The sequence below is a fragment of the Cinclus cinclus genome, chromosome Z (assembly GCF_963662255.1).
Source record: "Cinclus cinclus chromosome Z, bCinCin1.1, whole genome shotgun sequence".
In the NCBI taxonomy this organism is placed as follows: Eukaryota; Metazoa; Chordata; class Aves; order Passeriformes; family Cinclidae; genus Cinclus; species Cinclus cinclus.
The window spans coordinates 62,589,237-62,614,709 of NC_085084.1; the positions used below are offsets into that span (position 1 = coordinate 62,589,237).

General features: G+C 39.8%; 1 protein-coding gene across 1 annotated transcript in view; it reads right to left on the reverse strand.

The window, feature by feature from the left end:
- Positions 1–23,054, reverse strand: part of ARSB (arylsulfatase B) — a 68,707-nt gene extending 45,653 nt beyond the window's left edge. Inside the window, exons 1-4 of the mRNA XM_062513957.1 lie at positions 22,773–23,054; positions 19,698–19,884; positions 18,407–18,597; positions 17,713–17,920 (exon numbers count right to left, since the gene is read on the reverse strand). Coding sequence (XP_062369941.1) covers positions 17,713–17,920; positions 18,407–18,597; positions 19,698–19,884; positions 22,773–23,054 — 868 coding nt within the window. The remainder of the gene's footprint in view (positions 1–17,712; positions 17,921–18,406; positions 18,598–19,697; positions 19,885–22,772) is intronic.
- Between the last annotated feature and the right edge of the window lie 2,419 nt (positions 23,055–25,473).

Here is a 25,473-nt window from a genome sequence, read left to right on the forward strand (position 1 = left end):
TTTTTTAATTGATGAATTTCTCTGAAGCTGCAATAGAAAACTCCCATGCTCTCTGATTTCTCCTCAAGGGCCCCTGCAGTAAGCTGATCTAGCACTCATCTGTCCGATATGTAAACCATGCCAAGCACTGTTTGAAAACCTTGTCTAAAGATACATGATATTTTTAAAGTGAGTACAGACCAAAATAAAAAAATAGTTTCCATTTATTTTATAATGCAGGGTATTTCAATATGTTATCAAATTAAAGCATCTTCAAAATAAGGAGAAAAAACATTTTAAGATTCTGCTACTCCTGAAGCTAAAGACTGCTAGCACCCTAAAGCCATCAACTCTATGTAACCTAGCATGAAATACATGCATGAAAAGTTTGAAGGGGAAATGTGGTTAATAATAACTCCCATTTCAGTTTCTTGCTTCTGATTAATACATAAATGGCTCCATGAAGATTAGAGCGAAACTAAGGTGGTTTCTCTTTGCTAAATGGAACAGAATCCCTCCTATATGCTCCCTCATTGTATTTGAAACAAATGACTGTTGCAACTCAGAAGGATGTTTAGTTTCCAAGTACATCCCCCATCTCTCCCTACCAAACATAAGAGATATGTCCATATGATAGACACAATAATAAAAGGAGGACAGGATAGGGCTGACATATGACTAAAATATGCTGGGAAGCACTGAATTTTACACAATAAGTTTTCTAAGTGCAGAGACTGTGCAATATCTGGCAGGACTTAGGTGTTTTTATTCAGTAGAAGCATTGAAAAGTTTATTTTGAATACATTTGTGTTTCTTCCTCTGCTTCTGGAAGTAGCGTGACTCTCTTAGAAGCCTAGTGCTATTATCAAAATAATATTATGGATCTAATTAGGAGGCATATTTATAGCAGCTTTTGGCAGAAAAAAAAAGGCATGAAGTAGGGCTGCTGTTACTGTGCTTACAGATATTCTTTGCAAGCAGTGACCAGCCAAAACCACACCTCCAGATGTATGGAAACATCTGACCTCAGACCTGCTGCATTTGTACTTTAGGCTGCAAGTTGTAAGGTTAGAATACAGGATGCTATCCCAACTGTGAAGACAGGAGCTGGTGGAAAACTAGTTTTATATTTATGGCTGATCAGAACCATATACAAGAAAAGAGGTCACTGACTTCAGATGAAGCAGAGGCACTGAGGGGCACACGTCCCACAAGAACGTTAGGGAAGCATTATTTCACGGGGGGGGGGGGGGAGGGGAGGGAGAGAATAAATTGCTGCTTTGACCAAGCAAACTTTCTGTTTTCTTTTTAAAAGAACAAATAAAAACAAAAATAAACAACCCAAAACCCCATTTCCAGGTATACGAAGCTGCCAAAACTTAAGAATTAAACTGCAGAGACCTAATCTAATATACAGGCATTAAAGCCTCAGGGTTCTTCCCAGAACCCATATTTTCCATCCTAATATCCTGTACCCCCTTTTTCTTGGAGTTTGAGAGGAAGCTGCTCTGATTGCCTTCTGTTACTCCTCTGGCAATAAACAGAGCAATCTGGAGTTAATTTAAGCAGTTTAGCACATCAGGATACAGCTGGGAAAGGTTTTGGGACAAAGGCTGGGGTGGAAGAACAGGGCTGCACACAGTCCAACCCAGCCTGTACACAGGAAGGTGATGCAGATGGGCACCTTCCAACACCACTGCCTGCAGACAGAGAAAACTGCCCCACGGTGAAACTCTGCAATCAGCTGGGAACAGCAGAAACCTCAGTGCAAGGAATTTGAGAGTACATTCCTAAAAGCAGGAGTGGCAGGGCCACAGCTTCATGTAAGGAGTATTACAGCTGATCCTTGGTTACCCAGTAGTAACCCAGCCCCTCCTGTGAGTCTACCACTTTTACATTTCACCCCCTATAAGCCAGATGTCTTTTTTTCTTCTTACGTTTAGACACATGCAGTGGTTTTACACTGTGCAAATGACGACTTGATTCCGGCCATTGGACAGATTTACATCTGTTTTTTACATCACTTTTGTTTGAGTTCTTAATCTCCTGGGGCCCTAGACATAACCAGAATATACTGACTGAGTTCATTACCAGAAAGAAACACATACCTGCTGGCAAAAAAAATACAAAAATGAAACAAAAGTCTTTAGTTAATACTTACCACTGGGGACATTTTTAAAAAGGGCAGCATGCACCTTAGGAAGGAGCATGTGTCCATAAGCGAATTCTCACACCAAGCACATAAACCAGAGAAACTCCTTACTCCAAAGAGTGAAGAAAATAACATTCTTTATAACACTGGTCCTACAGAGGGGATGGAAAAGGCTAATGTGATCAGTTGTAACTGTTTTGCTTGCTGTAGGCTCTATCATTCTCTGAGAGATTATGATGAAAAGAAACAGGTAAATTAATTGAACAAAGTGGAAATGCAGTGTCCAGCATTGTCTAAGGCTCTCCCAACAGCCACCTCAGATTTTGCTAAATGCAACCAAGAATGCAGGGGAGGAAAGGGGTTATTTTATAAGTTAATATAAATACAAGTAAATAATAAATTTGATAAATACAAGCAAAGGAGAGTAATGAAAGTTTTCATAAATAATATCCATTCACTCTAATGACCTAAGTAGTGTTTTTAACCAGTTTTCATAAACCTGTTCTTCAGCAGGGATATTTCAGGCAACCTATTTGTTGAATGGGTATTTCAGAATATGTTTTGCTTGTTATTTCTTTCTGTAACATCTTTGCTTGGTTACAAGTAACAATGGCTGAACAATATACTGCTGAATCTTAATAAAAGGACATTAAGCTGGACAAAACTGAACTCGTGTTCTCCAAAAACCAGAAAAAAGCTACAGTTGTGCCTAATACTTCCCTCCATTTTGTCACATCAATGCTACATTCAAGAAAGGGACAAGAAGGAACACTTAAATTCAGTATTTTTAACTTATTAATGATTATTTTATTCCAATTTTGTAATTTCCCTCCCCCCCCCCAAGTTACATGCTATAACATGCCCTCTTTAATTATTCCCATGTTTGAATCCCTGCAATCTGCCTGTACCATGCTAGTTCAGTAAGGTCACCAGCAATTTCCTCTTGGCAAGATCCAACCTTTCTCTAATATCATCATCCTTGAACTTTCTGCCACTTTTGATCATATTTCCTGAATCCTGAAGTTGTGAAATTTCTCCTCTTGGCAACATCTAGTTGTACGGACAACATTCAGTCCCAAAATATACACTACAACTCCCAGAGATTTTTAAGGGATGTTTTTTTCATATGCACAACAGAAACAACTGTAGACTTCAAAGGAATAGTCAAACTGCATATTTTGCTCTTTGTGGGCATCATAGTTTTAATGGGTTTGTGCCTAATGATCATTTCCTAGAACATTTACCCTGGAAGCTCTATTCTTTACAGCATAATTTTTCTCCTTTTCCATCCCTGAAAATGAGAAAGAAAAAGAAAAATCCAAAATGCACTAACAGATTCCTCTGCTCAAAGACAGTTCTTCATTATCAACAGAGCCTTAGCCCTAGATGGTCAAATGATTCACAGTATACCCATACTTCAGAAAAAGGCTAATCCTACCATTTTCAAAACATACCTTACCTTCTTTTCTCTGCAAATTTCTTATCTAATGCAGCAATATTAAAGCCATAAAGCACATCTTTTTCACTCAACCTATGCTTGCCAAATTAATTTCTCCACTATTTCTCAACATCCCTGATGCTACCAACAGTCAGAATTTATCATCTCATTTATATCATTGACCAAACTACTCACACAGTCCTTCCTCAGACTGCTTAGTCCAACCCTGCATTGAGAATTATTAAGTCATAAGGGTAGGTTACTACTGCAAGCAAAGGGTGACCACAGGTAATGGTGGCATCTCAAGTGCTGAGCTCCCCTAACCTCCACATTTACATCTGCCATTTTATCTTCCTCACAAAGGACTTCTGTCCTCATGAGCAACCACTACCTGAAATAGTGAGTTCAGAAGTCACATTTTCCCTGTACTCCTACTTTAGCAGGGGTGTTCTACTAAATCCTACTTCAGATTTTTCTTGGGATTATGGAATAACTGACCCATTAAATAAGGAAAGGTCTTCAGGTCCATGTTTTCCCAAAGCCTATCTCCTCATTTGCCTTAGGCTGCAGGAACGTTCTGACTGAATTGATTTAAAGAATAGAGGTAATTAAAACCTCTCAGATCACACAAGAGGTCAAAAATCCCTCAAAACAGGCTGGGGTGATGGTAAGTATGCTTACTTTCCACACAGTTTTGTCAAAATTATCTAGATTAATAAATCAAAACCACTGTTGCTATTTAAAGTGTTCAAGCTACCCAAGGTCACTTGGAGAAAATTACAGGAAGCCACATGCAGGCCCTGAGCAGCTGAGAGACCTCAGGGGCAATTGCCTGTAAAAGGAGGCACCTGGGCAGAAAAGGCCCCTAACCTCAGCCCCACACATCAGTATCACTGTCTACACAGCTATTCTTCCACCTGAGGCACACATTTTTCCTTTTAGGTATCTTGTTTGGTTGGGTTTTTTGGTTGTTGTTGTTGTTGTGGTTGTTTTGGTCATTGTATTCTTTCTGGTACCTTTGACTTTCTAATGAACTGTAAGGGATGGTCAGAAATAGTTTCTCTCTCCTAGTCAATGCAAGCCATTTGTGGCCAGTGAAATCTAACTATTAAATTGTTTTAAACAAAGTCTTTGCTTTTTCAAGCCTGTGGAATCACTGGAACACAGCTTGATGACAGCAGAATGTGGGATACATTAAAGTAGGCAGATATCAATTTATATCCACTGTAATCAGAACTGCAATTATGTACAACATTAGAGAGAAAAGTAATGGAATGTACCTTTTGTTTTTTGTCCCCCATGAGTAACAGAATAATGGTGAAAAGATTTGGACTTAAACAAAAACAAACAAACAAAAAACCCACAAAAAAACCCAACACATGCAGAGGATGTTTCTATATATCCACTTGTTACACATGCTTATTTGATTGTAAAATGTGTTACAGTGCTTCAGTGCAAATAGAAAGTAGACTTAAAGTAGACTTAAAGAGATCTTAAACAGATACAACTATTAAAACTCTCATTAAGTTCTGCATACCAGATGTCAGCATGTGGTATTTCATTGTTGATTTGATAAAGCATACTCTTGCAAGTTATCAGAAGCAGTACAAAACTTCAATACATCCAGTTCTCTGCAGTGATCAGCAACATTCTTTTTGCACAGCCTAAACATGGAGAGCATCTGCAAGAAGTCAGCAATGAAAAACCTGCACTATATTTGCTGCATTATTTGTTTTTATGTGTTGTAGGTTAAAGCCATTTACTCTAAAATATAGGTGAAATTACTGCTGCAGACTTCTGATTCTTCCCAACCAGTTCAAACTACTCTGGAACCTTAATACAGAATTCAGGGTCAGCTCACTTGAATGTACACAAAGCTCTGGCTGTATTTTAACTTGAGAAAACACAATTGGAGGTCAAATGTAAGAGCAAGCACAGGCAGCATTCCACACGGCAGCAGTGCTCAAAGTTCAGATAAAAGTGGGGGTGTTTCTTCCTGCTTAAAGATAAATGTAAAGACAGAAGTAGTATTGTAAGAGACAGATACTCAAGCCATAGGAGGCATGAGAAGGTGTCTAGAAACAGATAGATTTCAAAGGAGCATAAAGAGGTACAGAGAAAGCAAAGGAATAATTAAAACCAAGGTGAAAGGAACTGAAAAAAAATAAACAAGAAATCTTCCCAAAGGAGGGGAAATTAGCTTAGCAGTTTCAGTGTTAGGACAAAGAGAGGAAAACAAACTGCAGTGAGCACTGTAGTAAGAGCTCTCCAAGCCATTTTCACATCACGCATTTACATGATCTGATACAGTTTACTGTGGCCAAATCTTAGCATCCACTGCCTAATAACTGACATGCTCATGGATTTCAGTGTTTCATCTGATATTTTAACTCAAAAATCTGTAAAATGTATGGCTTCCTTTACATTCAGCACATCTATATTCTGACCAAGTAAGTAAATTCCGCTGCCTTTACTCTCCCATTAATTAAGGCAGAGAGGGAAAATCTTACTCTTTTAATGCACACTGAAGTGATATTGCCCACAAATATTAATCCATTATATTCTAGGTATACGAATAACATGAAATAATGAAAAGTGAAAGAAAGAACAGTTGTGCAGAGCTTTTATTTGGAAGTTCTTAGATTCTTCTGTAGAGTTCAGTCTAGCAGCATACTTTAGTTCTGGAATAGCCATAAATATATGAAACAGATGTACTAACCAACCCATAGTTCATATGGACATATATGAAAAAAAAAGAAAAAGCAGAGAAGGAAAACAGATCCAGAACATCTCAGCAGGGATTCAAGTAACCTTTTTTCAGATATTACTCATTTAACTAAGGCCATCTTATAACACCTGCATCTTCCAAATTCTTAACCCAGACCAGACAACATTGCATTGTGTCTTTCCCAAGTGAATCAATGATTGATTTTCCCTGTGTTTCTATGGGGCTGTCACTGACTGACAAAGTAAGTCCCTTGGAGAAGTAATATTTCTAAATAAATACTAAAGCTTTATGTCAGTTCTGGGTTGTTTAAAACAATATTTACCAAAGGAAAACTAAAAATGTACATATATAAAATGTCAAGCTTTGCTTTAGTTCTATTAAGCAATTTTTGAAAAAAATGCTGAAATAAAAATTTTTTAAAAACTAAGAAATTCCATTTTGATAACTTCAAATGGCCTTCTATAACATAATGTACTGGTAGAGTTCTCAGTCCTGAGAAATACGGGCTAGGCAAAGAGTGAAGACAGGATCTTGAATTTTAGGGAAGCAAACTTCCAGCTCTTCAAGAAGCTAGTCAGTACAACACCCTGAGAAAGTGCCCTTGAGGACAAAGGAGCTGAACACAGCTGATGGGTCTTTAAGGACATAGAGTGCCAAAAACTCCTGAACCCCTGGCATAAGAAATCAGGGAAAAAAGGCAATGGCAGAGTCAACCTTCAGGTAAAACTGAGGTGCAAGCAGAAAATGCACGGGCAGTGCATTCCACAATGCACTGGAAGTATGGACAGGTATTCTGGAAAGAACATAGGGGTGCAGTCCAAGGCATGTATCAAGGTACAGCTGGAGCTGTGCAAGGGCTTTACAGCCAGGATAGGAAGGTTAGGGCAAGTGTACTCCCACAATGGAGATGACTGGCAGAAAGAATGAGGAGAAGACCGTGGTGTTCAACTTTTTTGCCTCAGTCTTCGCTGACAGTCTCTTCTCACACCTCTTGAGTGGATGGACCACAAGAAAGGGAGAAACTGTAAGAGAAGACCAGGTTCATGACCACCTGAGGAATTTACACAAATCTATACCACCTGACAAAATGCATACCAGAGTCCTGAAACTGATAGTGTTGCTAATCCACTCCCCATGATATTTAAAAAGTCATGGCAGTCAGGGCAAGTCCCAGGTGACTGGAAAAGGTAAACACAGTACAAATCTTGAAGGAAGATAGAAAGGAGGACCCTGGGAACTACTGACCTGTCAGCCTCGCTTCTGTGCCTGGGAAGATGATGGAACAGATCCTCCTGGAGGCTGTGCTAAGGCACATGGAGGACAGGCAGGTGATTTGGGACAGCCGGCATAGCTGCAGGAGGGGCAGGTCCTGTCTGACCAAGCCAATTGGCTTTCTGTGATGGGGTGACTGCATCAGTGGGGAAGAGTTATGGATATTCTTTATATGCACTTCTGTGAAGCCTTTGACCCAAAAGTCACCCAAAAAATCCTCTCCAAATTGGAGGGATGGATTTGATGGGTCACATTCAGAGAACCAGTCAATCTCTCAATGTCTGGATGTAGATCAGTGATGAGTGGTATCCCTTGGGTCTGTATGGGGACCAGTATTGATTAATATCTTCACCAATGACACAGACAGTGGAATTAAGTGCACCCTCGGCAAATTTGCAGACAACACCCAGCTGAGTGGTGCAGCTGACATGCCTGAGGGACAGTATCTCTTCCAGAGGGACCTGGACAAACTCTAGGAGAGGCCTGTGGGAATCTCGTGACGTTTAACAAGACCAAGTACAAGGTGCTGCACCTGGGTCAGAGCAACCCTGGTACCAACACAGGCTGGGGATGGACAGATCAGAGCAGCCCTGCCCAGAAGGACTTGGGGGTGCTGGTGGGTGAGAGGCTGGACATGACCCAGCCATGGGCACTCCCAGCCCAGAGAGCCAAAGGTGTGCTGGGCTGCATCCAGAGCAGTGTGGGCAGCAGGGCAGGGAGGGGATTCTGCCCCTCTGCTCTGCTCTGCTCTGCTGAGACCCCACCTGCAGTGCTGCACCCAGCTCTGGGGTCCCAGCACAGCAAGGACATGGACCTGCTGGAGGGAGTCCAGAGGAGGGCACCAAGATGATTGGAGGGATGGAGCACCTCTCCTATCAGGACAGACCTAAAGAGTTGGGATTGTTCACCCTGGAGAAGAGAAGGCTCCTTGAAGACCTTATATTCATCTGATGCTGTGACAGGACAAGGGGCAATGATTTTAAAACTAAAAGAGGCTAGATTTAGATTGGATACAAGGAAGACATTTTTTATTATGAGGTTGATGAAACACTAGGACGGGTTGCCCAGAGAGGTGGTGGATGTTCTGTCTGTGGAAACGTTCAAGGCCAGTCTGGAGACAAGATTCTGAGCAACCTGATCTAGTTGAAGATGCCTCTGCTCCCTGCAGGTGCACATTCCTAGCATCAGATTATAAGACACTCTCTTTCTTTCCCACATGAAGTGAAAAACATTTCATGATTTGGATACCTAAGATGGTCAGTCAGGGAAATGGACAGAAACTCATACTCAATAGGTCCAAGGAAAATAAGCAAGACCAAATTCCTTAATTCAAAAAAACTAATTTCCTCCTTTCCTCTCCTCACACTTCTGATACATTTCCACTGTGCAACATGTAAGCTCATAATGACAAAGCTTCAAAAGAAACTCAAACTGTCATGAGTTCAGGACCTTCCCCCCCTGCCCCCCCTTGTTGTGCTAAAGTGTAAAGAGATTTTACGAGTTGTAAACAGCAACAACAAAAACACACTTCTAATCCTCAATCTTACAGCATCAAAAGCAAACCTACCCCTGTACCATTGTCAGACAGGCAGCAAAATTCCCTCAACAGAGGATGAATTACAATGGATGATGGATTGAGAACACGTTTTTCAACCATCTTTTTCTCACTGTTCAAAAAATGCATGAGCCACTGAACCAGACAACAAAAGAAGTTGCTTCTTTCTCTGCTCCATGTAACTCTGGCTTTGTTTTCCAATACTGAGATTTTTATTTTTCTCTCTGATATTTTAACACTGCACTCTAAAAACAACCCAGCCTTGAATACTAGCAACCATGTAGGTTCCCTCAATTTGTAACTAAGCAGTAATGAGTGTAACAAATATAGAAAAAGAGGGCAGAAGTAAGAGGGCATACACAATTCATCCAGTTTAGTTCTGTAAACCTTTCCTACATGTTATGCATCTCATGCTTCTTTGAAGGGCTGGGGCTTTAGGAGCAATCATGTTCTTAAACTTAATCAGAACCACATGGAGGTCAGTGTGAGGGTCCATTCAACTGAAGCAGAACTGGAAAGTATATTAAAAGTTAACTACGAAATTATTTCATATGTAACTTGCAGAGTTTCAAAAACCATTTTAATAATGTTAGTGTCTAAATATTATTGAAAACAGAGGATGTCTATGAAATGACTCATGATACCTCCAATATTTCTACAAATCAGATTTCTGAAGTTTGCAACTAAAAATAAACAAAAGGTGCAAAATGCAAACAAACTCAGACAACTGAAAAGATAGAAATTAGGACAAACCTCCTATTCCTATGCCTTTCCTCCTGTTGCCCATTTCTGATAGGGAAACCACAGAAGAGCCAAATCCCTGCTGTTTCGTTTCCATTAAGTGTTGACATCTCTATTCCTTAATGCAAATCTGGATGTTGCATGATTTTGTTTTAAACATTATTGAAATGACAGAGGCAGTAAATAGTTCACATTAGTAAAGAGCAAAGAATGGGAACTACAAGCAGGAACAATTCAACAATTTAAAACCCATACATGGATTTAGCAGACATAATACCACCACAATAATGTGTATGTTATTTAAAAATGAAGCAATATATATAAGCAGGAGACAAATCTACTTGTCTACTAATAGGTCATGCCTAATGAAATGAAGACAAAATAAATGAAAACTACAGTCAGTTGCCAACATCAACAAAACAAGCAGGCAGCTAGTGCTTGGTTTGGTTGGGCTTTTTTTTTTTAGCTTTTTGAGTGAATTTTGCATACATGAAAGGGAATTAAATAGCACTTATTAGTGCTAGACACAATATGAACAAACATCAGACAGAATCAATGCACAGCTCTGTAAATGCATCTCATTTTTGACCTCCAACATTCTTGCTGAAAATTTAGGTCACAGAATAGGACTTCAGAGCCCTTTGTCTGTGTGATTTAAGCTCATGGTTCTGAGTCACAGACAGAGAGCACTGTCAATTATACTGGTAAAGGATCACATTTGGGGAAAATTTCTAGCCTCTGATCTTCACGGCATAAATAATGCTTACTCTGTAGATGCTCCAAGTGCAGAACTCCCACTGAGGTTTCACTAAAAAAAAAAAAAGGGAAAAAAGAAGGAAAAAAGTACAGAATACACAACAGAGATCTACACTGTAGATAGGAGACTTGCAGCATGAATTGGAGAATAACTTTGCCCATAATTTGAACTCATATTCTTTCCTGCTACCCATATTGCATCTGAAAGAACCATGTGTAGCTGTGTAGCTGCATTTTTCAGTCATGCTGCAAGTATGACACAAGAGCAATCACACTCCATCTGATGACTCATACAAAACATGGATTTCCAACAAAATGAACCAAAATCATTCCATAAGACCAGCTGATGAAAAAACATCTGTTGTGTACTTCAGGCTGATGTTGTTCACTCATGGTGGGAAGAATAACCTTGAAAGTTCAATGTTCAATGGCAGTAATGCCATTTTATCTTCAGAGAGCTAACACATTACTAGACTTCCAGTGCTTGATACAGATTTATTTGTGTATGTGTAATGGAAGCACTATTGAAAGCCTTTCAAATAGAGGCAAAATAGAAAACTACACCTTCTAATATAAAAATCTGCTAATGCAATTCTTGTGCTTTAAATACAACCACAGGGGTTTTATTTTCCATCAAAGGAATATAATACCTTTCCTGCATCAGAGCACCATTTGCTGAACAATTTTACTGAGCATTTACAGAGTAACTTTTATCAAGCCTTGCTCATATAAATCAACCTCTATGGTTTTTTGCAACTCACCAAAACTGTCTCTTTATTCTCCTCTCTTTTCCAAAACAGGGGAAAAATTTGGTCTCACGGGAAAATAAATTAATGTACACAAGTTTCCACTAGTTACAGACTTAGCCCTACAAAAGCAGCATAAACAATGCCCTTTTCCATCCCATTCAATTTTTTCCTTTTTTTGCTTCTTAGTACAGCTTTCATGATAGCAGCAATCCTAGTACAGCCAGTTTCAGTCAAGTGCTTTCACTGTGAGCAGTCTCAGTAATTAAACAGGTCTCAGTAGTTACAGACCCTGCTGTGTCAAGGTCTACACCAGCACACAGCATCACTAGACACGACAGAAACATGGAAGGAAATTTTAACCCAAAACTAACAGGTATAATCTAACAAACTGTTCGTAAGTCTGCAGTGAGCAAGTTACATAAGACACTGTCAAGAAAACTGTGGATTTGTCCCACTGACAGAAGAAGTGAATTTGACCACTTTTTAGGTGTAGAAGATTCTGACACAAAGAATAAAGGCTTCTCAAATGCTATTATGGAGAACATAACAAGCATAGTTTGATAGTGATCATAGTTTAAGGCAACCTTTTAGGAGCTGTGGGAAATTATTAAACCTTATTGTTAACACACAAAATGACCTGTTTGCAGCCTTCATCTTGTTCTGAGAAAAAAAATTACTAGCATAGCTATTAACATGCTTAGCTTTAAACAAAACTGGCCCATTTGGAAAATTCTAGGCAAAATTCACTTCCAAGTTTCATTTGCAAATGAACTTCACTTCAAGCACTGGCATTCATTAAAAACAGCAAGAAAAATTTAAGATTCATCTTATGATGGAGTGTTTAACCATGAAGACAAAACAGAAGCTAGTATCTCTGGCACAAGCCTACTCTCTGTTCAGGAACTTGGCTTTGGAGTATTAGGTTTTGCATGGAAAAAGCTGGCTGGGTTGGGAGGGATTAATGCTAGATGGTACAGAAGATAAACATTTCCTACAAAACATTCTGGATTTTTCCAGGATTTTAGAAGGGAAGGGGAACACGGGAGTAATATATGGTCTATGAACATCTTTCAGTATAGATTTTAAATCCATTCCCACCATAACATTTCTGCCTTTGAGAACATATTCTTAAAAATGCAGTCTCATTTTTATTATCTGTGTCATATGACAGAAAAATGTGCTTTTTAATTTCTAAATTATGACTCATACTTTAATATGGAAAAAGCCTGAAAACAAAAATAGAAGCCAGCACTGGAGTACAAAACACCAACCACAGCTTGCACTGCCACTGAGGCATAACAATTCTAACCAGTGAAAGTACAGTGATAAGCCAGAACTTTTGCCTGTACAAAAAAAAATTAAGTAAACAATAAACATAAAAATAATATTTGGGAACAGATGAACACAAATAACTAATGTGATTGAAGGCGCTTGCAGCTAAGGCACCTGTGCCTATTTCCACTTAGGAAGAAGCAGATGCTCAGGCAACAGATGTCCAGGCATCTTCCTCACTGGCAACACACCAAACCTCTCAGAAACCTCTGAAAGACCAATTAAACCAAGTCTTCAGGTCTGCAATAAAAACATCAGGGAGCACAACCTTCAGAACTAGCACCTCAGACACCACAGGCCAATCTGCAATTATAAGGCTCTCTGAAGTCCCTTATAAGCAAAACTGAAAGAGCAGGAGTTCATTTTCGAACAAAGATATCAAGAAGATTAAAAAAATGCCCTTAAGGAATCAGTGAAAGTCAGATTCATAGTCTCAAAGAAGGCACTGGAAATGGGAAAAAGAAAATCCCAGTATTTCACTAGCCAAAAGCCACAATATGCTGGCTGGAATGAAAGAAAAAAAAAAATTAAAGGAAAAAAAAAACCCAGTTATATGAAATTTTGTGGGGAGAAAAATCCTAGGGGTATGATAGAGACTGTTTAAACATCAGTAAGTATGTCCAAAACAATCTGTGTTCTTATTAATCATAATTCTACAATGATAAAAAGACCATCTTTTGGAGTGAAAACAGTCATCACTGTCACATGCTCCATTATGGAAAGGATTTATGTCGTTTCCTCTTAGCAATGTAAAACAAGGCTTGAAAAGTTCCACGTGTTCTGCTTTTCGAAGCCCTCTGATGGCAACTACCAGGTATTACAGTGCTAATCCACATTTAAAAATGGCAAGAAATACTGGAAGAAAGGAGTGTTGCTCCACAGTGTTTTATTATAAGAAAAAGGTGAAAGTTAGATAAAGCAAAGGAGCTTTAATACAGTTCTGAAATTAGGGGTCATATTTCTATGCTTTAATATTGGCAAGTTCACACCAAAATTTCTTGCTATGCCTTGCAGAAACTATAATCACATCATATTCACAGCAAATCCCCACTTTTTAACTCAAATCATTGTTCTGTATTTGAAGCAAAATTTGAACTCTAAGCCAATGTTAGTAGTTCTGAGCCAAACTGGTACCATTTAAATAATGCTTTTTATGACCTTCATTTTAAATTGAGGTCCTCTTTAGGGACATTGGTAGATACAGTCTCCTGTGACTGCTAAAAGGAAAAATATGCTCTACCTCTCATTTTCTTTGATTTCAAGTGGACAAAAGGCCATGAATACCCACCACTGCTACATTCACTTTTACCTGTTTTGTTTAAAAAAGCAATGTCTTCATTTTCATCAATGATCTCATTAGCACAGACTTACTTGTATCTGCCATGTAAAAAATGCTCCATAAAAGCAAGTTCTATTTCATATCAAACCAGTCAAGACTTTCCAAGCTACTACTTGATACACAAATATAACACCACATACCATTGAATCTACTCACTTTTTTTCTTATTTACTTGTAGAAATAGCCTATCTGTTACAAAAGACACCAGAGAGTTGATTTACGGGACATACTGATGGAGTCAGATTTTGCTAATGACCAAACATAACAAAGTTACATTTTTATCCTGGTATCTCCATCAGGCCACTTTAAAGAGGAACTGAAGTTCTGCTACACATTTCACAGGACTCTTTCAAAATGTGCAGTATTTCCATTTGTCAACTGACATACTTTCATGAGCCATAACAAATAGGAAGAAACATGAAAGAGTATGATAAAAAAAACCCCTCACAACAAGATCAAAGATTATATCACATTCTATGGTTTTTAAATATGTACCCACTAAAAAGAGATCTGCAATTTGAGGTCAACACTTCACAAGGAAGTAGTCAGAAAACTATGCTGCAATGCTGCTTGCTACAGTACAAAATAGGAAATGACCACCTATAAATTATTCTTTGAGCAGGACTTTTAAAGCATGGAGAGATAGAAACATGGAAGTGTGAAAGGCCTTAATTATAAAGGAAATAGAAATGAATCTAGTAAAATGTGCTATAAAAGTAGGGCCTTCTTTTTCCTCTACAGACTTCCAGCACCACCTTTTCAAACCACACAGATAACAAAACAGAGAGTGCCTTTTCTCATAGAACAGTTTGGGTTTGAAAAGACTTTTACAAGTCATCTAGTCCAATCACCCTACAATAAGCAGACTTGTTCGACTAGATCAGCTTATTTTGTGCCCCATCCAACCTGACCTTGAATGTTTCCAGGGATGGGACATCCACCATCTCGCTGTGCAACCTGCTCCAGTGTTTCACCAACCTCATTATGCAAAATGTCTTCCTTATATCTATTCTGAATCTGTTTGACTTCAGTTTAAAACCATCACCCCTTGTCCTGTTGCAACAGGTCCTGTTAAAAACTCTGTCCTCATATTTTTTGTAAGCCTATTTTAAGTAATGAAAGGCTGCAGTAAGGTGTCTTCAGAGCTGTCTTGTCTCCAAGGTGAACAAGCCCAGCTCTGCGTTCTAATAGTGAAGCTCCAATCCTCCAATCATCTTGTTGCCCTCCTCTGGACTCCCTCCAGCAGGTCCATGTCCTTGCTGTGCTGGGACCCCAGAGCTGGGTGCAGCACTGCAGGTGGGGTCTCAGCAGAGCAGAGCAGAGCAGAGGGGCAGAATCCCCTCCCTGCCCTGCTGCCCACACTGCTCTGGATGCAGCCCAGCACACCTTTGGCTCTCTGGGCTGGGAGTGCCCATGGCTGGGTCATGTCCAGCCTCTCACCCACCAGCACTCTCAAATGCCGCTGGGCAGGTACGATGATTTTATGTCTTTAACATTGCTCGTTAAAATTATGGATAAATGTTATTATTCCCTAGATTTTTCCCTTGCAGTCTTCATTGAAATTCTCAAATTGATTCTTAATCCCAAAAAATGGGAAGAACTTTCCTGGATAGAGCTTGATTATAAAGAAAAGTGTGTGTACCCTGCTGTGTCCCACCAAGCAAAAAGAGTGTCTCACCACTGAACAGCACTTGGGGCAGAGAGAAGCAATTCTTCAAGCAGGCATGTCCTTAAGAGCTGAAGGTAAATCATACTGTAATCATATGCTCATATTATACCTACCAGTGCAGACCAGGACTCCCAGTTCTAAAGGACCTGGAAGCCATGCAGGGAGATCTGACACAGCACAGATCTTTGCATGAGATGCTCAACTGCAGACCCTCCCATATGTTTCTTTTCAACCATGTTCTAATGTCTGTTCTGAAACACCACCTGCAAAAGTACTAAACAAAATATAGAAAAACTAAATAACTTGACACATCCCCCCCCACACGCATACTTTTTGGTCTTTTAAAAGTGTTTTAGGGTTACAGCACTTGTTTTTTGAAACTGGTTCCTTATTGCGTGTGACATTTTATGCCTGTAAAAAATAATTGCATGAAGTAAAGAGAGAAAACTGAAAAAGCCCAAATCACTGGCCCCTGTCCTGCCTACTTTAAGTCCCATTTCCACGCATTTTAGTCATACTAAATTTACTTCCTGTAAGTTTAAACTGTCAATTAACTCCAAGTAAGTCCCATTAGATAGAATACACATTGATTCTCCTGACTGTTTGAGTGTTGCTGAAAAATACCTGCAACTGATTGCAAAATAATCACTGTTAAAAAAACAGGGTAGACTGTGATCATTTATAAAAATTAATGCTTTATAAATGAAAAAACAGATTTTTCTTTTTAATTCACTCATACCTTGCAATTCTAGTTCAGATACAGTTAGTTTTATTCCACAATGTACTGAAAAAGCATTACTTAAATAAGTCTTCCAAGCCCCATCAGCAAAGACTGTATTTCTTCCATACGGAATAAATACTGCTATAGTTTTCCATATGTCTTTGCTTACTTTCAGTTCTAAATATAAAAACATTACAAACAGAAACAGGCATAGAAGAGTTATAAAATCGTGCTAGAGCCAAAACCTGGACACAAATGTAACATCATAAGGCAAACAGGTTTGGACTCAAAATGAAATTCCAAGATTCAGAGTGCTATAGGAAGCAGCTGCTAAACTCAAAACACATCAGTGCATTTTCACCAAACTTCAGGAGTTTTTTTTGTTGTTTGTTTTGCTTGTCTGTTTTAGTTGTTTTTGTTGTATTTAAAGTGTTCATGGAAAATTAATTTGCCATTTTGACAGCCCTAATATGTAAAGTATGGACAAAAGAACAACTGTATGCACTGAAAGGCTACTTCCCCCTTCCAATCAAACAAGAGTATGTTCCTGAAACCCAGCCAAGCAGCTGTATTTCAAAAAGGTTCTGTTTCATTCTTAATTTGGAAACAAAGGAGACTGCTTTGCAATGTGTTATTTGCATTGCTCTAATAATCCAGAAACTAGATCATGTGCCTGTACATACAAAAACTTAAGATTGTAATTTGGCTGACTAGACTGCTCATCATAATTTCAGCTGTTTTATTAACAGTCCTTTGTTTCATGGGAGTAAGATGCCAGTGAAATACTTCAAGACAAAAACTATATGTCACCTTGAACTGAGGGCAAGAAACTGCTTTGGCTTCAAACTGCTTGATCTCTGGCTGTTTGTGCTTCATGCAAAATATGGCAATTTGCAGACAGTACAGACTGCTTCAGAAGAAATAAAACTGTAGACAGCTGTCATAAGGATTCAATTCTGACAGATCCTCAGTAACTGCAGTGTCAAATAGGATGTTTCTAACTCCACTGCACTCCTCAGATTTTACAAAGGTACTTGTACACCACCAGGAGCATACTACATTTGCACAGATACTACTTCAGAGCTGTTTTTGTCAAGCTTGAGAAAGCGCTAAGAGAAGGAAGAGAAACTGTTGTTTTACTTTAAGTCCTGCTCAACTTTCATCACTCTTCTGCTGTTAGAAAATATCCAAAGGAAACACAGAGGGGAAAGATGTCTCTGAAGTCAGCTTGTTAGACACTGTAGCAATGTTGGTACTGAAAGAATACTTGAAGGAACTTACCGGTAGAGAAAACAAAAACTGTGTTGTCCCAAAGACCGTATGTTTTCAGAGCATCAGTAAGATTTCCTACTGCTTCATCCATAAGAGTCACCATCCCTGCATAATGGCGCCTCTTTACATCTTTTATGGAAGAATATGGTTTCATGTATTCTTCAGGGACCTCGAGAGGTTCATGCACAGACTGAAAGGCGAGATAGAGAAAGAGGGGCTGGGGTGGAAGGGACAGAATGGAAATTAGTTGAACATAGAGTACTAAGTGCAAAAATTACTGTAGCAAAAGCAGACCTGATTTATCAACAATGCAGGTAGTGTGCAAATCTTTGAAAAATTACTTCTGAAAAACTGTGGAAAAACATCAGGTGTATCTTTTCTTCATAATATAATTGCTAACAATTTCTTTCTATTAAACTTCCCTTCTCTTTTTAGAAGTGCATACTACTTGCCAAACCATTTCTAAAAAACTATTAATTGCATTATAATAAAAGAAATAGAGAAGGGTAACAGGCCACGCAGACAAAGCTGGTTTTGGCAGCAGATGAGTTTTACCAGTGCTACTTCTCACATTTAACTCTATGTACCTACTGAATAGCCCTGAATTACAGCTCAAACAAGCTCTCTCTATATATATTTCATTAACTTTTTAAAAAAACATTCTTTAATGCCAAAGTTATCACACTAGCAGCTTTGCCTGTACCTTCTCTGTTTTGTGATTAGCTATAATATCTATAGCTCTTTCTGTGAATAAATTTGTGGAGTACACATTTTTAAATCCAGTTGCAACTTCTTCTCCATCTCGGAAGTCCAGAGCACAGCGTGTCACATTCTTTGCTTTGATGAGGACGCAGCGGTCATGAGTATAATAATCCTCACTGCCCAGGAGATAGCCTAGAACAGGAAAATATGTCAAATGAGCAGGCCAACATTGTGCCACATAAACACACATCAGGAGGAGAAGAAAAGTCAAACACAAATGTCAAAACATCAGTGGTTTTGAGCCAAAACACTAATTCAACCCTGGACCACCTACTGTGACACCCCTGACATGTCTAAGTAGCTCCACATTTAATACCTCATAGGCTTCTCATTGCTAATGAAAGCAGTTGTTTCAAAAGAAATTAAACATTTTGAAAGCAGGTCAATGACTTCTCATTTATACTTTGATGTCCATAAGCATGAAACTAATGCACTGAGAGCCAAGGCAGTGATCTAGCTGTGAACTAGTATGATTTTTGGTGGTATGATTTTCTATGTTTGTATTTTGCTGTAAGGCTTTCACCTCTATTGGAAAGTTTGGAATTTTTAAACTTATTCAAGTTCAATTCAATTTTTAAATTTATTCAAAAACACCCAAGTATGAATCATCTCTTATGTCCACTGTAATGTAATTTCTGATCCACTGCTGACACCAGCTGGTGAAGAAAAGACACTATCATTTAGAGAAGTCCAAAGGAAATTAAGAAAAAATTCTATGTGTACAGATTTGCTCCTACCTAGGGCTAGCCGGTTAGGCATGGAGAGCTCTTATGTTTTAGCAGTCAGAAATAAAACTTTTCAAAATCACTTGACTCAAAAATTACATTTGAAGTTAGACTTCAGATTTATCCCCCAGTATCCCCCCCCAAAAAAAGGATGAATCTGAAAAAAAAATACAGTGTTATGTTCTGGGGGAAAAAAAAGAACTTGGAACAAAAATCCAAGACACAAGAAATTTACTTGAATTGTTTTTTCAGCAGCTGCAGCTAGTAATTTCTGCAAAAGCAAACGTACAGAAAAAAAGGAAGTTAAATATAAATAAATAAATAAATAAAAATGTCTACTATATTTTTAGGAGGAAAAAAGTTAAGCAGTAATACTTTGGAAATATGCACACCCAGGTAGGGCTTTACATATAAATCAACAGTAAATCTGCTGCTGTTGCAAGAATGAGGCAGCTTGTCATCCTTTTTAACACAGCATTTATTGCCCACATTAAACCAAACCATTACCAAAGTAAGTGTCAAATCCTCTGCGGGTTGGAAGGCATTCTTTTCTGTAGATCCCCAAATGCCACTTCCCCACCATGTGAGTAACATATCCCGCCTCTTGAAGTAGCTGTGGAAGGAGTTTCTCATCCAGTGGCAGACAGCTGGGCTGGCATGGCCAAATTATCTGGTGCTGTAAACCTGTGTGGATCTAGCAGAGGAAAGAAGTGTGAGAGATCACCAACAATGTAGCCAAGGGGTTAATTTAATTTAATAAGCATACCCAAAAAGAACCACAGCTGCATTAGAGATTAGCATTAGTTTTAGGGGCTCTTCATTTTACCACTGAAGATGATGAAGAAGCTGCAGGTGGAGCACAGGGGTTGCATGAAGGAAAACAAGAAAATAGGACTGCAAGAGTTAATGTCTTCCCATGCACAGATCAAGCACAATTTAAAAAAAAAAAAAAAAAAAACAAACCCCAAACAAACACAAAGCCTTTTTACGCTTTTATTTAGAAATCTAACAGGTAAGAATTACCATTATGGTCTGTTTGAAGGTTAGGGACATCTCAAGACTGAATAAGAATTTTAAATGGGACTGAAATGGGCAAAAATGCACATGGCAGGTGAAGAAATCAAGCTTTTGCCTGTGTCAGAAAACAGTCACTGGAGGAAAGGTTAATAAAAGAAAACTATTTTTCTATTACTCTTCTAAATTGTCATTATATATACACACATATATTTATTTGCATGAGTACAAATATTATAGAAATCATTTGGATATGGGGATGACACAAGCTTTACATTGACTAGATCTGATATTTAATAGTTCTACTGAAGTTTCCAGTCTTAGTAAGTGGTGAATTTTATATTTCTTTACAAAACCATCACTGACAATTGAGTAGTGTATCACACTTGATACAGGGTACCTCCTCAGTTACTGATACTATTAGCCGACTTTTGCCAACTTTCCTGTTTTCTACACAATCAAAAAGGCATTACCCTAAACCTAGGCCTGCAAACATATGTATATAAGTATGTATGTATCTTATTCATATATTAAATATTTCTAGCAATCTGTGTCTGTTAAAGCACAAAGCCTTCAAGACCCCCTGGAGCAGATGACATCAGATTTTATGACTACACTAAGCACACCAATGTAGCAAGCTGCATGATTAACTTTCAAAGCATTGCTTTGAAATTTATCAACTCTCTGAACTGACTTCTAAAACAAATAAGCCCTGATCTTAGGCAAATGGGTAAAGCCCTTTTTAAAAGGGCCTACTACTTCCTCATTTTCTTTGAACAAGGAGGTTCCAAAAATTATAGTATAGTATAAATTTTATATATTAAAAAATTTTAAATATTTTAAAATGCTGTATTAGAGAAAAAAAATAATATACAGAATGACACAAACTACCAAAGAATTGTAATTTCTTGCACTGTATCTGGAAAATTATAAAGAGAAGAAGGAAGCAATAATAAAAATATATATAGCTATCTTAGACTAATACCATTGCTTTCCTTTCATATGGATTGCAAGGTGACCAAAATTTCAGCTCCAGAGAAGACCAGATTTAGGTTACTTTGTCAAGTTTCTAAGCAGCTGTTACTCATATCCATGGGTAAAACAAGTTTAAGATTACATATATTTGCTGCATAATATAATTATTTGTTGCATAATTGCTGCAGCACAGAATGTCTCCTCTATTAAAAATATATTACTTCCATTTTCTGATATTATTTTACTTATTTGCAACAAGGTTAACACAAAGATTATTGAATTATCAAGCCAGATGTATGGGATTAATTTAAATCCAGACTGAACTATAAGTATTTTCAATGTCCACTTTTTAGATGTGATGCAGCAGTTGCCCCTTTCTTGGAAAGCACATTCAGACTATGAATTGTACTTTAAAAGTAGTCACTATGAAAAAATATTTTAGGTTATTTAATTTAAAATAACTTAAAGAGTTAGTAATGTAAATTGCTTTTTCCTATTCATCATTATTCATTTTTGGAGTTTCCAGGAAAAGGACAAATGTTGCTTGGAAAGAGTGCCACCTTGAACAACCCTCCTGCAACAAGAGATAGCATCCACTAATACAGGAAGGCGTTTATTTTGTTTCATTTAGGGCAGTTTATTTGGCAATCACTATGGTTAACATGGATGTGCAGGACTTCTTGAGACAGAGGGGAAGTTTCTGAAACACGCTTATTGAAACACGCCTTTGTGAGTTTCTTCCTTCTGTCTGTGCTGTGTCCACACTTCCCCCACTCCCCATTTTCTTGCCAAAATTGCAAAAAGGATGGGAAAGGGTAGAATGATACCAGTCTTAAAAAACCCAAATCTTACACTTGAACAACTGGGAAAAAAAAAAAGTGGGAAAAATCCCACTCTGTGTGGTATCGAGGAGCGCAGAACATCTACACCTGTACCAGGTGGAGGTGAATGGACCGTTTGTGATGCATTTTGGCGCTGCACTGGAAAACACGTTTCAAAAAACTGCACAACTGGTGCTGATCTGCTTCTGTCTGCGTCGCGACCGTGTGCCTGTCCAGTGAAAAATTTCCAAGAGTCAGCCGACTAGGGCAGGGAGATCTTTCACGACAGGCTGGAAATCTGCGCCTGTTAATCCAACCGAAGCGTGGAGAGCACCTCGGCTTTTCAGGTACAGAACAATTTGCTCTGATTCCCAAGGCCGCAAGACGAAGTGAAGTTTGCGTTTCAGAGCAGCTGGTTTCGGCAGCGCAGCGGCACAGAGACCCGGCCAGCCGCAGCGGCTCGGGGGCAGCCGGCAGCAAGCAGGGAGAACCCGCAGCATCCCCCGGGCACGGCTCGGGGAGCACCCTCAGCATCCCCCGGGCACGGCTCGGGGAGCACCCTCAGCATCCCCCGGGCACGGCTCGGGGAGCACCCTCAGCATCCCCCAGGCACGGCTCGGGGAGCACCCTCAGCATCCCCCGGACACGGCTCGGGGAGCACCCTCAGCATCCCCCGGACACGGCTCGGGGAGCACCCTCAGCATCCCCCGGACACGGCTCGGGGAGCACCCTCAGCATCCCCCGGACACGGCTCGGGGAGCACCCGCCCTACCTGGTAGCGGCCCGAGAGGAGCTGGCTGCGGGACGGGGTGCACAGCGGCTGGGTGTAGTAGCGCTCCAGCCGCACGCCGCCCGCCCCCAGCGCGTCCAGCCGCGGCGTGCGGATGGCAGAGCCGTGCCAGCCCACGTCGCCCCAGCCCAGGTCGTCGGCCAGCACCAGCACGAGGTGCGGGGCGGGCGGGCGCGCCGCCGCCGAGCGCGGCAGGCACAGGGCCAGGCACAGGCTCAGCAGCCGGCTGAAGCAGAGGCACGGCTCGGCCTCCCGCCGCGCCATGCCCGCCACCAGGAACTGGGCCGAGGGGCCCGCCCCGAGCCGCGCTCCGCCCGCCGAGCGAGCGGGGCGGGGCCGGCAGCGCGGGGCAGCGCGGGGGGCGGGCGGTGCGCGGGTCTGGGCCGGTGGGTTTTGCTACCAGCTTGAAAACGAAATTGTAAAGGTGTTGCCGGTGTTGGCAAGGTATGCAACCCGCTGATGCTGGCGGTCCCTTCTGATTTTGTCTTGCTTCAACTCCTACACTGAACACGCGGTTCAAACCTCGGAGCCTCTCCCGCGGGAACCGGGGAGCTACGGGAAGGCTTGTGTCTCAAGTCATCTATGGTGTTAAGGAAGTCAGGACAGAGTGCATTCTCGTAAAATTATCTGGACTGTTACTTCTGCCTTCATAGCAGCTCGATCTTTAGTACTGCCTAGGGAGCTTACTCTGTGTGTAAGCACAGTGATGCAGCTGCAACACACACAGGGCCTTGCTGCTGGACAACGTGCAGGACAGCCCGGGAAAAACAAGCTGCAACCATCGCTGAAGATGCAGCTGAGCTGAGCAAGGCGGCGATTTTTCCTGTGGAGGAAACTTCTGTCAGCATCAGCTGCTAGCGCACACACACACAAGAGAGAAACCTGTGTGTCTTCCCTTCCCCTTCAACTCCCGACCCCCCGCAAAATCGCAAGCAGCCCGGTGCTTTATTCTCTCTATTTTGTCCATTGGAATGAGAAGCCTAGAGCGAGGTCTGGCTGTAAGATGGTGCTAGTGACTATTACAGTGTAGGAAGTGAAGTAACAAGGGAGCAGAAACAGCAGCAATGCCAACAGGGCTGTTTCTTCAAACCATGTAATCGTCTAAAGCAATACTGCAAACAGCCGCTGCCTTAGTTATAATCTTGATGTAAAATCTATGAGAGTGAAAGGACAGAAAGAGCTCTCGACTCTGGCCAATTTTGTTCATCCATGGAATACACATAAATTTCAGTGTCCAGTAAAAGATCAAATAATCATATATTTCCCATTTAGCTGGAATGGTAAATATGTATATTCCCAAGTTTGTATTGCCTTTTGGTAACAGGTGAAAGAACAGTCCAGATTAAAATTTGTTTTTCTTGGTTAGAAAGCCAAATATTGACTATACTAGACTCCTGACTATTTCCTGACAAGTCTCTGTAGAAAGAAAGTCCCTGCTTGTATTAATGAAGTCTAGTGGATAAGCCTATGAAGCTACCAGCTTGGGTGTTTTTAAATCCCACAGGTTTCCCTGGTGCTTTGAAAACAACAGCTACGATAAGTGATGTCAGCTTTTTTTTCTACAAGAATGTACTACAATCTACAGTCAGTACTTGAACAAGAACCAACAGTACTGTCCTAAAGTCAGTTTTCTCTGAAGTAAATTCCAGGATCACTGACAAACTGGTGTGTGACTGTGAGTAGTATTTTCTTTTTTGAAATGTGATTCATACTGTTCAAAAGCTGCAAGGTTCCAATTTCTCTAGTTTCTAGTTCAGATCCCATGACCAGTCTCAAATGTCTCACTGAACTGTTTATTTTTCTAACTTCTTCCTTACTGCAGGTTAAGTTTCATTCCAATGTTAGCACTTTTCCACAGAAACCCTTTTTGTTCTAAGTAAGTACTTTGAAAATTCACACAGTGCTGGTGAAACCAGAAATTTTGAGACAAAATTTGTCATTTCTATACACTTTTCATATCTCCAAAGTTATAATGGTGTTCAAATGTAGCTAGATTAATATTTCCTTGTAGAGAAGTGTCAAGAGTTATGTACCGATTATCCTGTTCCACTAGAACTAGATAACCTTGTTGCCTGACCATAGTTAAAACATTACATTGAACTGTTTTAAATACATACTGAAGATATTGCACAATCACAGTCTGGATGTTGCTGCTTGACATATTTTCTAGTGTTTTTGGTTTTTTATTTATTTTATTACTAGTTGAGGGAACTGGAATCCCTATCAGAAAAAACTGTTTCTCTCAGACAGTATTCTCTTGAACCAAAAGAACAAATCCACGAAATAGTCAGTGTTCAGTCTCTTATGTTTCAGTTAGTCTTTTCTGAATTTGGGGTTGAATAATTTGGATGCTGTTTTGGGACCAGTGATTAAAGGAGTCATTAGAGTGACACACAAGGTTACAGTATCAGTGTGGATTTATCATGCCATACAAAGCATGAACTAGACATTTTTTGTCATAGCACATGGAAACTTGGAACAAAAATTCGAATGGTAATAGTAACATGTACAACATGTGTGCAAAAACTGGAGGTGGAAAATATAGGAAAATGGAAAACAAAAGTATCTGAGAAAACTGCTTTTTACATATCTTGATCTGAGTATTTAAAAAAATTTCCTAGATGACGAACTGTCATTTTTTCACCTCACTGCAATGTGTCTCCTCTGTTAGCTGATGAGGTTG